This window comes from Ctenopharyngodon idella, chromosome 16 (assembly GCF_019924925.1).
Source record: "Ctenopharyngodon idella isolate HZGC_01 chromosome 16, HZGC01, whole genome shotgun sequence".
Classification (NCBI taxonomy): Eukaryota; Metazoa; Chordata; class Actinopteri; order Cypriniformes; family Xenocyprididae; genus Ctenopharyngodon; species Ctenopharyngodon idella.
The window spans coordinates 25,473,856-25,486,428 of record NC_067235.1 but is presented as its reverse complement, the minus strand read 5'-3'; the positions used below and the strand labels follow the sequence as shown (position 1 = coordinate 25,486,428).

The window sequence follows — 12,573 nt, the reverse complement described above, 5'->3', positions numbered from 1 at the left end:
AAGTATCCCCAACTAAGCAAGCCAAAGGCGACAGTGGCAAAATGGAGAAACAAACCTTGGGAGAAACCAGGCTCAGTCGGGGGGGGCAGTTCTCCTCTGGCCAACAGCGAACAGTGCATGATTATGATTCAGGCAGCGTTACAGGTCACAAGTCATAAGTCATAAATTTACGGGTATCTTTACGTTCATCTTCATCAATTGTAACAGAGTCCCATCTCAAAGTCACTGTTCCTATTTTGGATGCCAAAAATGACATCATACGCATTGTAGATAGGACGGTCCTGTCTGATAGCATTCTGAAATGGAATAAAACACTGATTATTTCCAGGCTTATTAATCTCAATGCAAATCAATCTCAATCATACTTATACATTTCAAAGAATGAACTCATTCCACAGAATTCACACAATACTGTCTGGCTAGCTTGTGCTCTATTTATCATGCTAATAGAACTTATACCCCCCACATTCCAGAACATTATCACCTGGCCCTCAGACAGCAAGTAGTTATTTGGGCAAACAAGCAAAGCCCAGAAAAGAAAACATTATTTTATAAATAATAAGATACAGATAGTTTCAAATACTGCTACACAAATAGCCTACTTTCAAATTCTCAAAAAATATTTTTTTTCTTCAGTAAACTTGAACTTATTTAATAGTCATTAAATTTTGATTTTTGGTATCAAAATCAATATTATGTTTTGTTACTGACAAAAAAAAAAAATCAAAAATATAAATTGGTAGTACAATTCATCCATGTAATGTGCAGTGTGCACAGGCAAATTTTGCTACCCCCTTTAACCCAGTGTTGTAAAATTACAACACTAAGCTAAAAAATCTAACATGATCAAAGCATATCTTAATATCTGCATGATGTAGACATATTACTAATCACAGAAAAAAATATTTTAGGCATTTTACTTACTTGAATGTTGATTTATCCAGTCCAGTAATAAAAGGCCAGGTAAACAGACCCATTTACAAAATCTACCATTCAAAAGTATTGCAGGGTTGAACAATGGACCTATTAGTTGTGTAAATGGTGGTCTTAAAGAGAAAAACATGTACAGGGATATTTTAGTTGAGCTTAAACTGATGTTGTAATATTACAACAATGGGCCTTACAGGGTTAAATTGTTTAAATTCTTAACTTAATTACTTTAACACTTTTATTCTGCCTGTTTGCTTACAAAAATGTGGATTCAATATTTACACAGCGACAAAATAATAGCATATAATAATGTATCATACCCCCAATGTCCATTGGAATACATCTAAAATCTTCAAATTATTTTAAATACACTCAATGTATAAATACATCAAAAATACTTTGCTTTGAATTTTTAATATTATGCATGTAACTAAGCATAATAATCTTTAATCTTTAAGATGCTTTAAGGTCATATATCTGTCAGACTGAGCTTCAGGAAGTGAGATGCAACACTGAGGTGCTGTCAGGTTATAATAGTATGTCTTCTCAACAGGGCAGGTCTGAAACACATCACTGAAACACACTTAGCTAAGAACAACATCCTTTTTTAAATAAATAATGTAAGCGGAACAGGATATATGTTTTTTTTTTTTTGTTTGTTTTTTTTCTACCTGTTTGAGAGGATCAGATACTGGCTTTAGTAGTCACATCCTGTGCAGCGAGGCTTTTACTGCATTAACACCCAGGTCCCTCTCACTAGCCACTTGCTCACACACATAACTTACTGTGAAGTGAAACTACATTTACTAGGAAGGACATTCGGAAAGTACATGCATTTCCATTAACTATATGTTCAGATTTCGTTTTCCGTGTATTTTAATTTGGTACCTTAAGGCTAGACATTGACAGGATCAAATGTAAACAAATTAAATACTGAACTAGGTTGTGTGTGTGTGTGTGTGTGTGTGTGTGTGTGTGTAAGAGAGAGAGATATGGGTGAGAGAGCAAGGGAGAAAAAAGACTAATGTTACCTCAGATAGCAAGTACAAGCACGTGTAGCTCCTCCCCAGTGTCCTTTGTTTCTATTTTGATGGATGGTGATAAGTCATCAGCACACACTCTGTGATTTTTCACACACGCAATCCATATAATTCACTTTGATATTCAAGGTGTTTTAGCTCACAGCCAGAAAGGCTTCTTGTGCGTTTTTAAAGAAACCTTAAGTCAGGGCTGCACCAACCCTGAGTAATTCTCTCCTAAACCTGCGCTCATAATGAGGAGGATTCTATACCTAATGGTCCCCATGAATGGACTATTTGGTGAGTACATTTTACAAACTTTCACAGGTTTTAAGTTTAAATGAACTTAGCTAAACAGTGTTTATATATATCATCAGCAACAAAATGATCAGTGTGCTCTGGGGTCAGTAACTCTTTGGCGAGCACAAATTAAGACATTTTCAATAAACTTAGACAGGCTTTTAGCTTACTTTTCACTATAAAATTCAACAAGATAATATATTGTAATTCAATAGCAATGTAGAGAGAGAATAAAAAGACTTCATGCACATACATTATATTAACTAGTGTACATATGTATGTATTCTACATTGAATATGTTAAGTATAAATTGTATATCTTATATCTTATATATAAAAGTATAAATTAATATCTTATTCATAATCATTAGCTGATGATAATTTTTTCCTTTTAAGTGTTTCAGTAAATATTTTTTTTCCTTTTAAGTGTTTCAGTAAATATAAATATAAATGCAATATCAGTTTCATGGGGTTGTTTGTGTTTTTATGTGTACTTGCAGTGATTATTGCAAGTAATCAAGAGGAAAGGGCATTTTCAATTATGTTGATTGATTTAAGAACATGCTATTATAATATTTTCTCTTCTCACTTTCATCAGCAGGCTTTGTTGAGGGGAATCAAGGTAATTATTCTCCCAAAGATCTCTGAAATTCAGCTGAATTTTTTCTTTTTGCATATTAGAGCATTAGTGTGCCAATGCGTTTTCTGATTCTCAGACTGCAGTTCATGTTACCAGTTGGAGACTGGAGCGTTTATTGGGATCATCACTTGTGACATCATCCTCACGCTCCTCATTGCTCTCTCAGTCTACTGTTTTGTTTCCCGCCAGAAAAGGAGAGAGAGTTTACATGTGCAGCCCAGATGCTGTGGGTCAGGTATGCGTTTGTTAGAGAAATCAAAAGAGAATCACGGCAATGAGTTCCAGTCAAAATGACACATTTTTCTGATGTTTAAGGCAAAGCAAAAACTCACCAGCCTTCAATGAGGTCAAAGACAATTGAAGTGGAATCACCTTATCAGGTAAACTGAGCTTATGTGTATTTAATGTACTATATTAATACATACAATATTGTAGTACATATCAATGTACTACAAAACTAAAAATAAATCAGTATTTATAATAAATACAAAGTTTTTGTGAGTTTTAATACCAATTTTGGTTAAATCTCACAAATCATCTAAATCTAATCTTCTTCTCTTTTTTTTCATAATGGTTTCTTGAATTGTTTATGCATGTACTAATTTTCAAAATTGTTTGGCAGGAACTTTATGGAGTCCAATCAGATATATACAGTGATCTTCAGCAGTATCGGAAATGAGGTGACCATGTGACATTTAATGTTAATTATGGGTTGTGTACACACCCAAAAATATTTGGAGATTGCATTCATTAAGTTTTCAAACTGTATCATACAAATGTGTATTTACCCTAAATAAGCTATAGTAATTGATTTATGCAAACCGTTTTTCCTTGAATCCTTTTGATTGGTTGTGGCGTACATACAAAACAATGAATATAAATAAATAAATATATTTTTTCATGGTTTATGGAAATTAAATTATCTTAAAGAGTTTGTATTCCACATTTTTTTTAATATAGCTGTCAGTTGTTTTCATTTTTATGTCATGTTTTTATTTATTCATAATATATCTTTGTTATGAAACTATATCAGAATATAATTCCCTTGCTCTTCATGTAGAAATAAATGTTTTATTTTGATTGTGTGGCCTTCGATCATTTTTGTCTGTTTGTATAGAAAGATGGATGGATGAAGCCACATCATGCACTTTTTTTTCCTTCTTTCAAGTGGCTAAGGAAGTGGACGCTGTAGCTGACCTGTTTAGAAATCGCATGACTGCAATGAGTCAGTTAGACAAAAGGGACTTTTTTTTTTTTGATGACATTTGATGATTTTTCTTTTTTGAGTCCTCAATTTTTTTAAATCCTGAATTTCCTGAATCCTGAACTTTAAATCCTGAATCTTATATGTACTTATGAGCATTTTCACTATTGCAGATATGTTGCTTTATGTCTATATAAGTCAAGTGTGATTATATTAAGACAAAGCAAATCAAGGAAATGAAACTGAAGGGTGCTTGACTTGGCACAGAGAGAAATCTAATTTCTTCTAATAAGTGTGACCACTTCAAACGTCCACAAGAGTGCACTATTATCTCAGTGTGCTATATATGTCAAGTCCACTGTATGTACTCTGTCTTCAGACTTAAAATTCATGTCCTATTTTGAAGCTCCTCTGTGTGTGCACTTTACCCTAATGTGTGCTTGATCTACAACAGATTCAATATTTTGTTTGTCTTTGCACGCAATTGACGTTTTTTGTGAATATTCCGAGAAACCTTGAAGTACCAATAAGATAAAATGAATTTCTCCAATGGTTTTAAGACACATCTGGACTAACAGCCAAGGCTGTTAAAAAACTGCCAAATTTGAATCATGCTTTTGACATAATATGCCAGATTACACTGACTGAACCCAAACTGTGAAGCCAGCTTTGTGTTGGTTTTCAAGTAGGAATAGATGAGAAATTGTTGACAGCATCATAGGTTGATTGCAATATTGTTTTACAGTTTTAGATATTGCAATTTGCAAACTGTTTCACCGCCATGTTGGCCTGAAACTAGCCTATAGCTGCGTCTCATTACGGAGGCTGCGTCCTCTGGAGGTCGCATTTGAAGGCTGCATCTTGTCATCGAGGCAGTCTCATTTAAAGGTGCAATATGTAAGAACTTTGCAGTAAAATATCCAAAAACCACTAGGCTAGTGTTATATATTTTGTTCACTTGAGTACTTACAATATCCCAAATGTTTCCAACTATTTGTAAATCGTGAGAAAATTGCAATTTTAACCAAGGCTCCGGGACGTGTGAGGAGTCGCCTGTCAATTGCGTCTTACCCGCGTTATGCTCGGTTTCCGGTTTTATTTTGTAGAAACCATGGAAACACCAAAAACGCTTTATTATACATGTTTTATTAGACAAGGGAACAACTGTTTTGAAATATTTATAGACAGAAAACTAATTATTGTTATATAGCTCAACACGTTTAGTCTTATTGTTTAAATCTAATTTTCTTGATTTTTGCGAGTACCATGCTTTTACCATGCCTCAGAGAAAAATACTATTTTGTCAAGTAGCTAACATAGCATAATCAGATACAGCTTTATTTATAGTAACAGTAATACAGCATTTTCTCCATCATACAATACGTTTTAAAATTATTTTCATGACATTTATCAACACAAGCCACCCAGCATTTATTAATATGATATTCTAATATCGATCTAGCTTACTGCAGTGTGCAACAAGTGTCTCACAGCAGCCACCGAGCGAACGCACAGAGTAACGTTATAACATAATTTTCAACACACTCAAATGTATCTAATATGATAAACAGAGCTGTGTTACCTCATACTCATGACTCAAGCGGCGACGGTGACTGTGGCATAATAAAAGTTCCGCTGCTCGCGGTGTGTGTTGCACAATCGCTCCAGCGGCCTCGTTCAGCTCCCACAACAGTTGGTCCTGTTCTGCTTCATACTACAGTAAAGTTAATAATCGCATCCATGAACATGATTTCTGCCCGAGTCCTATCCCGATTACTTTCCACCGGCTGTGAGGTGAAGACCAAGATCCCACGCTCAAACTTGGCATCATCAAACTACGCTTTTGTTTTGAATAGGCCTCTAGCGATCTTTATCGGACAGAAAATCTTACATGTTGTACCTTTAAGAAAAGTAACTGTTAGATTGCAAAGTAAGAAAGAAATTACAGTATTTTACACCTTACAAGGAATAACAGTCAATTTTATTACGGTAACTTTTCTTAAATAAGACATCCTTGGTGACTTACGCAGTCTTCAAACGTGACTTAAAGAGAAGGAAGTATGGAGTTTTAATAATTGTTCTAATTAAAATTTACACTACTATAACAATGACACAGATGAATTCTATCTTTGGAATCACTTTCAGAACGATTTTTTTTTTTTTCCAGCTGATAAACGATAAAGTCATTGACAGCCAATCAGAATCCATTATGCTAAGAACTCGAGCATTTAAAGTGGCAGACGACATAACTGTAGCGCGCGCTTATTAAATAAACAGAACGGTTGGTTGGCGTCGACGGCGCTATCGTTATAGTTCTCTTATGGTTCTTGGGGTGAACGGGCCTTTAAACTATTCCCCCTATAGCGCCCCTTAATGTAACGTCACACTTCGGAACACTATTTTATTGCAACCATAGATTGTAACGCATGAATCGATCTTGCATAGCTACGAGGAGCATCTTTGCTCAGGTAGGCCTACTCGAGTATGATAATGATAAGTGTTTACTATAGTTATCTGCTACATTTCAACTGTATGTGTTAAGTCATTCAGCAGATGGTTATTCTCCTTCAGTTCTGTTCGATGTAATAGGAAAAGGCAAACTAAACTTTTTGAATTTGGGATTATATTCATAATTACAATTTGAAATCAGTGGCGCATTTGAGTGCATATTTCATGATTCTGACTAAAAGCTATTTGTTTGCAGGACATATGGACAAACAAAGAGAGCGTTCAGATGAAACTAGGTTAAGCTAATCTTTTAATAATCTTACATCAGTTTTTTTAATAGGATTTCAAACACTTTCTTTTGCTTCCTGTGCACTATTTACCCAAAGCCTGGCATGCTTGAACTACTCAGAAAGAAACAGCAGGAACTTATTCAGAGAAAGAAACCAATTATTTTTTGGTCTGGTTTGTTTGCTTAAGTTTTTTTCCTCAGCGTGAGAGGAAATCTACCATAAATGTTTGAGTGTTTACATACTGTTTTTAACTTTTGATTCACATTTGAGTGTGCAGTATCCCTGCTTTTCTAGCTTCAGAATTCTTTTCTATTTGAAATATATGGAATGACAAGCGCTTCGTCTTCATCTACCCATAGTTTACGCTGTTGGTATGTGCCGGGCTGGACAAGTAGAGGAGGAGTGTGGCATCTATCCTGACCTTGGCAGCCAGTTATCAGCTTCAGGCTTATGTAGCTTGATAATTTATCATACTATCAAAATACATTCCTTAACTGAACCCACAAGCACGACAAATGGAGTTTTTACAGGTAATCTTTAAAACTGTTTTTGTCAATCTGCATTCCCTTTTTGTTTGTTGATTCATGTATGGTATTCTAAACTCTGTTATGACTCAGAACCAAAGGATGTGGTTTAGGATAGAAGAAGTGTATGTGGCCTTAGAGTAAAGTGGTGAATGCTCTGAATGCTTGTTCTGGTAAATGTATTTGAGGTATACATTCATGTTGGAATTTTAATCCATGGCTTGAAATGGTCCAGGAATGGAAGAATTATCTATATTATATGAAGCAAAATTTATAGTGCATATTAGTGAAGACCTCTCATAAACGATTTTGTACATCATTAGATTTCATATGATTTTTACTATACCCTGCCCCTAAACCAAACCCTCACAGAACCTGTTGACATTATTAGATAAAACAAACCACAGTTTGGCTGATCTTCAGCCTTTAAGATAGTGAGGCCACCTTAAATGATCTTACAAGCCAGTTTTCAACATATTCAACTGTATGAGTGAAGGCATTAAGGCCTGGTTTCACAGACAGGTCTTCGATTAAGCCTGGATTAGGCCTTAGTTCAATTAGAACATTTAAGTAGCCTTTTTAAATGTGCTTTAAAAAAAAAAAAAACTGGTTTGCATCTTGACACAAAACAATGGCACCAACATATTTTAGGATATGTCAGTGCAAGTTTCTTTCAGTTAAAAAAGCTCAAACATGCATTTTAGTCTGGGACTAGGCTTAAGCCTTGTCTGTGAAACCAGGGGTAAGTGTTTATAGCCAAGCCAAAAACACACACACACACACACACACACACACAAACACAAACACACACACACACACACACACACACACAGTGTCTCTTTTTCCTTCTTGCAACTGGCTGGAATTATGGAATCATTCTGTGACCTTTTACTGAGCACACAAGCCTTACTTAGGTTATAAAATTTAATCTTTGTAAATCCCTCCCTGCATAACCCAACAGGGTTGATACTGAACTGCTGTTAGCTCCCCATTTGTTGTCCACCATAACACACAGTTTCCCGAAACTATGTTGTCAGTGCATTGGTAAACATGATGTAGCCACTTCAGTTCATTGTGGACACCTGATATTAGTGTCTGCAATTTAGCAAAGGGTGCAGCGGGAGTTCTGTAAACTTGTGAGGTCTAGTCACACTCATGTTATCCATAAGAACTCTTATTGTGCAACTGTTTGAAACACACAGTTCTGAAGAATGCCAGATAATTCTCGGCAATCTGATGATGTCAGGCTGACTGAATGTGGTGCTGTAAAAGTTTGGGTGCTGTAATTAGCTTCTGCCGTGTTATCATCCTGCCCTCCCCATTGCTACAATATGAGGCCTGATTGTCGCAGGGAGATTGGGTGCCCTGTCAAATCAAACAAACTCTCTCTGTGTTAGCACTCGGGTGGCTGGTGATGATAAAAAAAACAAAAAAAAAAAACATGCCGATAGGAGAGGATTCGCATGACCTAACACCAGCAAGTAGTGCTAATTCATCTTCACTGCTTTGCCGATGATGGACAGAATGCTTATGTAGCCTGAAAAACTGCATTCAATTTATTGATTTATTTATTTTTTGCATGAAATCACACTACTTTTTAAAAGGTTAGGATCAATTGATCGAGATTAATAGTTTTATTCAGCAAGGATGCTATAAATCGATCAAAATTGACAGTAAAGACTTTTTACAACTTGTTTTGTTAAAAAAATAAATATTTCTTTTGAACTTTCTATTAATCAAAGAATGCATCAGTTTCCACAAAAATATTAAGAAGCACAACTGTTTTCAACATTAATAATAATAAAAAATGATTCTTGAGCACCAAATGAATGATTTCTGAAGGATCATGTGACACTGTAGACTGGAGTAATGATGCCTTAGGTGCTATAGGAGTATAGGTGGCTTCAAATCTAGTAAACCTAAAAAAACGTATACATACAAATAAGGAAAAGTTCTATTGGTAAATTTGTCATTACACTTTTCATTTGCATTAAAATTACATATGAAGAAAGATGAAGTTTCAGTACATAGGGTCAAGTGAAATAGTTCACTCTATCAAAGTTTCTGACCCAATTTAGATTTTTCCTGAGCCAGTGCTGGGAAATAGATTGGATAATTTGATTCTGACTTGCCCTGGTAATTTTCCGCCTCTGTAAGTGTGTGTATGGGTGTGTATTTGTAGAGAGCACTACATTGTTCACTGGCAGTGAGTAAAAGGAGTGTCGTGTGACTAAAGTGCCAGTCAGGGTGATCTGGGCGAATACGTGTCACATTGATGATCCTTGGCCTGAAAAAAGTCAGTAACAGGGTCATCCTCTTATCTTGTCAGAACATTGGAGCTTTGCAAACTGACAGGGCCTGAGGGGCATATTCAAAGTGGTCTCTCATTTTCCTGCTTCTCATTTATTGAAGTTGTTTGAAGCCTTGATGCAATGCCAAGACTTGTGAATCTCCAAAATCAGTACGTAAAATGTACATATTTGTGTTTGCAATTATTTATGATGCAGTTTTATATAAAAAAGGCATATTCATTGCCCCTGATCCTTCTTTCTTCTGTATACTGTGTGAACTGAGGCTGAGACCGAGTTCTTCAGCACACTGGATGGTTCCGACACCCTCCTTCATTGAGGGTATTAAGACCTAGTCATAATGAGCGTCATTCACTGCCTCTGTTGCTCTGCATCATGGGGGCACATCAATGGCTCACCAGTGACTGGCCACAAATTAGCCAGACAAGAAGCACAGGGAGCTGAATGGCTGGCTGTGCTCTGGCAAATATGGGATTAGAGAAGATTCAGGATATGACACAAAAGGGAAGGATGAGTGTCAGAGGCAGTGGAAAAAAGCAATGGATGGATTTAAAACATCATCTGATGCTTGTGCAGCAGGCCATGGATATCATGTCATGAATGAATAGCTGAGGTTTCATCATGACTCAGCATTGCGTCAGTCCCAGACAGATGGCCTTCGTCAATGGCAAGTCGTAGGATTGTGTTGTATTTTTAGAAGTTAGTTTAAGCACTCGTAGGACACATAATGAAGAAGTGTTTTCTACTCTGGCTTTGATGTTCTGAAAACTCCAGATACAATATGGCAGAACACTCTCGAGAGAATGGCTTTGACTGGTACGGTGCAAAAGCCTGAAGTGTTCTTTGGCCAAGGAAATCCTGGAAGCTGTACGGCTCTTCTGATAAGATGTTTCCTGGAACACAATGTTGTGCTTGCTGGAATAAAGGAGGAGCCTTGGTTCTGTTCGTTAACAAATAATTGGTTCTGTGCCTCCAGGTAATTTATTTTCTTTTTTTTAATGATGATATGAGTGATGGAGTTGCTCTGATTGATTACTTTTTCACAATCCGTTCTTCTTGTGGGCCTGTACAGCCTGTCCAAAATCAAATGCTCACTTAAATATATACAGATTGTGAATTTAAATTAAGTGAAAAACATATTAAAGTGAAATCAACACAATGGCTTATTTACATAAATCCTATTTTTAGTTAGGGCTTTATGGTGCTGTCTCTCCTGTGTCCCTGTGTTTTCCCAGCTATTCCCAACAAATGCCTGAAGCATTCTCACAACGATACCAGGAAGGGTGTTGTACTTCCTCTTGTTCCTCTTATTGTACCCAACCTAAGCAGATAAAAGTCAGACTATCCTTATCTGTACTGAGGAAAATTACCATTTTGTAAACCACGTGAACCCAAAACCTGATGGTCAAATTTCTGCTTATTTATTTAGTTATTAATTTCTTCTGAAAGCCAAGTCTGCTTTTTCTCAGTTTTAGTTAATATACCTCAGACCAGTGCTTCGATATGTTTTATTCTCTCACAATTCCTTACTAGCTAAGTGCAAATAATTCTTTCTATTTCGCTCTTCCTTTACCATGCCATTGAATATATAAAGATTTTAATCTGTCTTTTACTTGAGGGAGAGAGTTTTGATTGCTGTTGGGAGTGTAATGATCCCATGTAATTAGTCTCACAATAAATTGCAATAACATGTTGCACAGCTGGGAGATGTAGCTTTGTTGTACTGGAATAATCTCCTCTCCTGGAAATGAAAGACTTATTTAGGTCTGCTGCATGTTTTAGCACTTCCTGAGAAATATTATCATCATGTGAAATTGAAGATACTTACCAACAGAACTAACATCATGTTAAATCCAAATGATTGATTCACATTTAAATTACAAAGTGTACTTTTTACTGAACTAATAGAATCTGTCGTAATGGTTATGATAACAACAGATATCCTACCCACAAGTCTATTGTTTTGCAATGCTGCATTTTTGGAAAACAGACTCGAACCAAGGTTTTTATTTCCAAGAAAAATGCTTTATTTTCATTGGTTGTTAGCCCAGCAAATTTTGCATAGTGCACACCTGCTTGTGTGAAGCCAATAATGTGATGGAAAAAGTTTATTTTAGTCTTAATCTGGTCACCAAATTTTGCAGGATTCCTTTCTCTTTTGCAGGACTCCTTTCATATCTCAGCTGCAAACAGGAGTTTAAACCCTCATCAGCAATGGAATTATAGATCTGGAAAAAAAATCATCAGGACAATACAGCTTATTATTCCTCTTCATTAGCCTTTTTTCCATGAAAGGGGCATTTTTACCAAATTAGCATAATGTTATTGAAATGGATCTTTTTATTCTATGCAGCGATTTAAATTCACATTATCCATTTGAACTTCAGAGAATGCAAATTAAAACTGGATTAGTATCAAGAGAATTCATAGCTATCAAATCAAAGAGCTGTAAATAATTGTGAGTTATGTGGTCTTAAGTATCTCCATTTATCTCATTTGAGAGGAGATCTTAACACCGGAGCTTTGGAGATCATTTTTATGACTGTTGTTAAATTGGCCATTTTATTATTAAAAATATACCAGAATCAGAATCGGAAAGAGATTTATTGCCAAGTATGTTTGCACACAAAAGGAATTTGTTTTTGTGGCAAAGGAAGCTTCCAGTGCACAGAGACAACAGTACACAGAGAGTGAAATAAAAAAAGATATCTGAATAAGATAAGAGATATATAATATATATAATATATATATATATACACACACACAGAAATGCTGTTATTATACTTTAAAAATGAAATATTTGCTGATCATGTTTGCCTCTTCCTATAGCAGTTTAGAAGAGGAGGAGCAGGTAAGTGAATGGATTGCTCTCTTTTTCTCTCCCTGGAATTCAGACATGTTTTACTATCA

General features: G+C 35.7%; 1 protein-coding gene across 1 annotated transcript; it reads left to right on the top strand.

The window, feature by feature from the left end:
• Positions 1–57: 57 nt before the first annotated feature.
• On the top strand, positions 58–3,968 carry tyrobp (transmembrane immune signaling adaptor TYROBP). Its single transcript, XM_051864379.1, has 5 exons — positions 58–2,249; positions 2,850–2,870; positions 2,965–3,123; positions 3,204–3,268; positions 3,511–3,968. Exons 1-5 carry the CDS (start codon positions 2,204–2,206, stop codon positions 3,565–3,567), a joined length of 348 nt encoding a protein of 115 aa, XP_051720339.1. The 5' UTR covers positions 58–2,203; the 3' UTR covers positions 3,568–3,968.
• Positions 3,969–12,573: the final 8,605 nt, after the last annotated feature.